The sequence below is a fragment of the Octopus bimaculoides genome, chromosome 23 (assembly GCF_001194135.2).
Source record: "Octopus bimaculoides isolate UCB-OBI-ISO-001 chromosome 23, ASM119413v2, whole genome shotgun sequence".
Classification (NCBI taxonomy): domain Eukaryota; kingdom Metazoa; phylum Mollusca; class Cephalopoda; order Octopoda; family Octopodidae; genus Octopus; species Octopus bimaculoides.
The window spans coordinates 13,107,751-13,111,994 of record NC_069003.1 but is presented as its reverse complement, the minus strand read 5'-3'; the positions used below and the strand labels follow the sequence as shown (position 1 = coordinate 13,111,994).

Genomic DNA, 4,244 nt, shown 5'->3' with positions numbered 1-4,244 from the left:
TTTATATATATTGATTTATTTGATGTATCTGACTTGTTTATCCACATAATTGCCTCTATACCCTCTCAACTCGATCCCTCTTTTAGCCTTTCTTTATCTTGTGCAATGATCCCCTGGAAAGACTTTGAGTCTAAGTTTGAATCTTTTGAGCTATACTGTCTTCTATACGGAGAATCTCTGGATCTCATCTGTGGACTATGTATATACATACATACATACATACATACATATATATATATATATATATATATATATATGTGTGTGTGTATGTGTGTTTTGATTATAACTCTGCCAGATCAGAGATCTGACTGAGGGATAAATAATACCACTGCTACCACTATCACCAGTATCGTTGCTGCTGCTGCTAGTTCGTGATTCCAATCAGAGTTATTTCCCCTCCGCAAACACACACACACACATATCCAAGATGGCAGACCCAGAGACGACCGAAGCTGGTGACAAAGTCCCGGTTAAATGTGTCTTTTGTGACATTTGTTCGGGACGGAGCGACAAGGAGAAAGTTTTATATGAGGTATGTCCTTGCCATTAACAGTTCGAACCACAACTTTCACTTTGTTATTGCTGCCAATATTCTCTCTCTCTCTCTTTTTCTTTCGCTTCAGTGTTTCCTTCTGTTGTCAACATCAAACATTGACAAATCGACCGGGGAAAAACGTGGGTGGATGTCCTTTTATCTCTCTCTTGTTTTTTTTTCATTTTAAAAGAACACAGCAACGGTGATTTAGCAGACTCATTCCGACAGTCTACTTTAATGGTGTTGTTTGTTCTGAGCTCTCTACGTCTTCAGTTCAAATACTGGCGAGATCTTTAAATAAAACTAAACATCCCAGGCCCGTAGGTTAATGAAATTATTAGAGAGAAGAAGGACGAAATTGCCTTCCAGTCAGTACAGGTTCCGGATTCTTTATTACTTTTTTTTCTTTCTTGCTGTCCTTGATGGTAACCCCTGCGACAACACGGGTGCCAAGCTGTGCCAGTCTTTGCTTTTCTCTTAGACAATAATAATCGGTGGGATGAAGGCCGGGCGACTTCCAGGAATGGGACAGAATAAGCGGCCCTCCCACGAACGGGGCAGTTTGATGCCCTTCAAAGAAGACAATCTTTGCTCAGCTCAGTACCTTGGAGACGTCCATACTCTCGTAAGATATGTAGACACCGAATTAGGTATTCATGCAAGTGTGTGTGTGTGTGTTTATATTATTTTAAAGCACTTTTAAGAGTATCAAATGAGTATTTACGGCTGGTACCACACAAGTGAAAGTATATTCACAAATTTATTGAAGACCAAGTTGAATGGGACTTCCAAGTTTCGTCTATCGCCGTGTTCAACATTCCGACAGTTAACATAAAATACTATTTCATGGAAGCTAAAAAAAAAGCTTCACAGCCTATTTCACACACACACACACCTTTTTATCTTTTACTTGTTTCACTCATCAGACTGCGGCCATGCTGGGGCATCGCCTTGAATTTTAGCCGAACGAGTCAAAACTTGGTACTTGCTCTCGGTCTTTTTTGTCGAGCTGCGAAGTTACTGGATATAAGCATATCAATACCGATCATCAATCGATGGGGGCGATAAACACACACACACACACACACACGACGGATTTATTTCAGTTTCCGTCTACCAAATCTACTTACAAGACGGCCCGAGGCTATAGTAGAAGACACATTTCCAAGGTGCCACACAGTGGGACTGAACCTGAAACTACGTTGTTGAAAAGCTACACCGCCACGCCTGCGCCTATATGTAGACGCCTGAAATATAGCTAGAAAGTGTGTGTATGTATCGTGAAAATGTAGAGGGAAATAAATTAAAAAGAAAAACGGGAATGAGCCCTTCTTATAAAATGTAGACATAGATTAAGATATGGAGTTGGTTAATCAGTAATAAGTGGCCGAAAATGTTATAACCTGAGAGGAAGAGGAATGATCCATTTATTCTCGTGTCATCAAAGAGACTTTTGTTATATTTCATATATCTGATATCGAACTTTCAGCCAGAAGTAAATAATTATTTGGTTATAAGCTAAGATATGTGTGTGTGTGTGTATGTATGTATTTGTAGTGAGAACTCGTTATGGGGCGTGCAGACAGAAGGAGAAATCTTGAGAGGAAGAACTCGCTTCAAACGTTTGTTCCTTGGTGCCATTAGTCGTAGATGTTCTCCTACTGTTTCTTAAACGCTACCTTCCGTATAGATTGAACACAGAATCTTCGGGTGATCTTGTTTCCCTGAACTGCAATGTATATCGCTCGGCCGCGAAGACCACCGCAGGAACCTGTACTGTGGATCGATTTCAAATTGGGTTTCCTTCTTCCTATGTTTAGCGGCCTACAGTGTCCCTCTTATATATATGAGTATTACTGCGCTTAAGTTTAGAATGTACTTTTCGGATTTATATGAATTACTGACCGATTTTAATTATATATATTGAACTCCTAGTGTGAAACCGACTGGTGAGATCGGCTGTAATGGATATATAATACTGTACACTTCGAATAACACACACACACACTGTTCGGCTTATTGAGGTCTAAAGTAGATGTTTTACATTATGTAATATATCTTTGACATAGTTCACTACTGTTACAGGTGTTTGTATTTGTGAATTATTAATCAAATCTATTTGCGTGCTGTCTACATCTAATTATCGTTCTGTATCTACATGTATGTCTACACCTCCTTATGGATCTACATGTATGTTGTACATTCACTGACGTACATTTAATAATCATACATTTAACACACATCGTCCAAGTACTTTAAATTCACACACATACACACCCACGTGTGTGTGTGTGTGTGTGTGTGTGTAAGTGTAATTCCATCCTTTCCAGACCAATCATTCTCTTCTGCCAGCTGGGATCATTGCTAACTTCTTCGATCGGACGGCCAACGTTAAGCCAAAAATGTCTTATTAGCAAATGCTGCAAACAGTGGAAGAAGTTTTGCTGTGTTAAAGAACAACAACAAAAAACAAATATAATAAAATAAATGAAAAGTGTAACGGATCAGGCACAATCCTCCGATGAAGAATATTCTGTCTAAAATACAGGCTTTTTTCTTCTTTTACAGTACATAACTCATTCCACATTTATTTTTATTTATGTGAAGTGAGGGGGCGCGCACAAACACATACACACACACTTTCTCGGCTTGTGTGGGTGTTCGTGTTGTACTTTGTGATGTGCAAATCTCGGCTTGTGTGTGTACATTATTGGTCTGTGTATGTATATATATATACGCACACATACACGCACATATGTATATTGTATGTGTGTATATATACATACATCACCAATGACTTTCTCACTGGTAATGCCTTCCCTCTATATTGCACAAACGTAATTTTTTTTCACAAATCTATTGCGCTTCATATTCGAAGCTCCGGTGAAGCTATAGGGTCTTATTCAGGCATTCATCTACAAGTACACTGCATCTTAAAGCAGAAACAGCCATAAGCTAATGAACTTCATAACATTGTTTTTCCTGTCATCTCTTTTTCTTGTGTGTATGTGTGTGCGTGTGTATGTGTATATATATGTGTGTGTGTGTGTGTGTATATCGGTCGATCTATTTCTCTGTCACTCGGGAGACGATTTACACTTGACGTCTATCCGTTTCATGTTTTATCTTCATTTGACAAGATCACTAGTTTAGTAACCAAAGTAAATTATTATTGAGCAGTTTTTTTTCTCTGCTTTTTTGTTTCACTCCCTTCATTCATACTATGAAGGAGCGAGTGTATATTTATGGGTGTGTAAAAGTCCGCCAGACGCCTGTTGCCAGTGAGTGTATTCGCGTGAGCACAATCTTCTATGCGAAGGAAGGGATCGTTTTTTTTTTTAGAAATTATTTTATTACATTTATAACATGTATATGATACATATCTAATACAAAACCATATTAAAATCCAAATCCAAAATCGAAGCAAACATAAGCATGAGCGAAGAAAGAAAGAGAAAAAAAATCAATTCAACTCCAACCGAGTGGCCACACTCGGTCGCATATCACAAGGTTCAAACACTCCAAGGCGGTGCCCCAGCATGGCCTCTGTCCGGTGACTGAAACAACTAAAAAATTACACACACACATACACACATGTATATATATTGTGTGGTAAGTAGCTTGCTTACCAACTACATGGTTCCGGATTTAGTCCCATTGTGTGACACCTTGGGCAAGTGTCTTCTACTATAGCTTCGGGCCGACCAAA

The 4,244-nt window shown here is 38.9% G+C and overlaps 1 protein-coding gene across 1 annotated transcript in view; it reads left to right on the top strand.

Moving 5' to 3' along the window:
- The first annotated feature begins 383 nt into the window (after nt 1-383).
- The window catches only part of LOC106881483 (adenosine 5'-monophosphoramidase HINT3), a 72,522-nt gene continuing 68,661 nt past the window's right edge, over nt 384-4,244 (top strand). Inside the window, exon 1 of the mRNA XM_052976149.1 lies at nt 384-532. Coding sequence (XP_052832109.1) covers nt 428-532 — 105 coding nt within the window. The 5' untranslated portion in view covers nt 384-427. The remainder of the gene's footprint in view (nt 533-4,244) is intronic.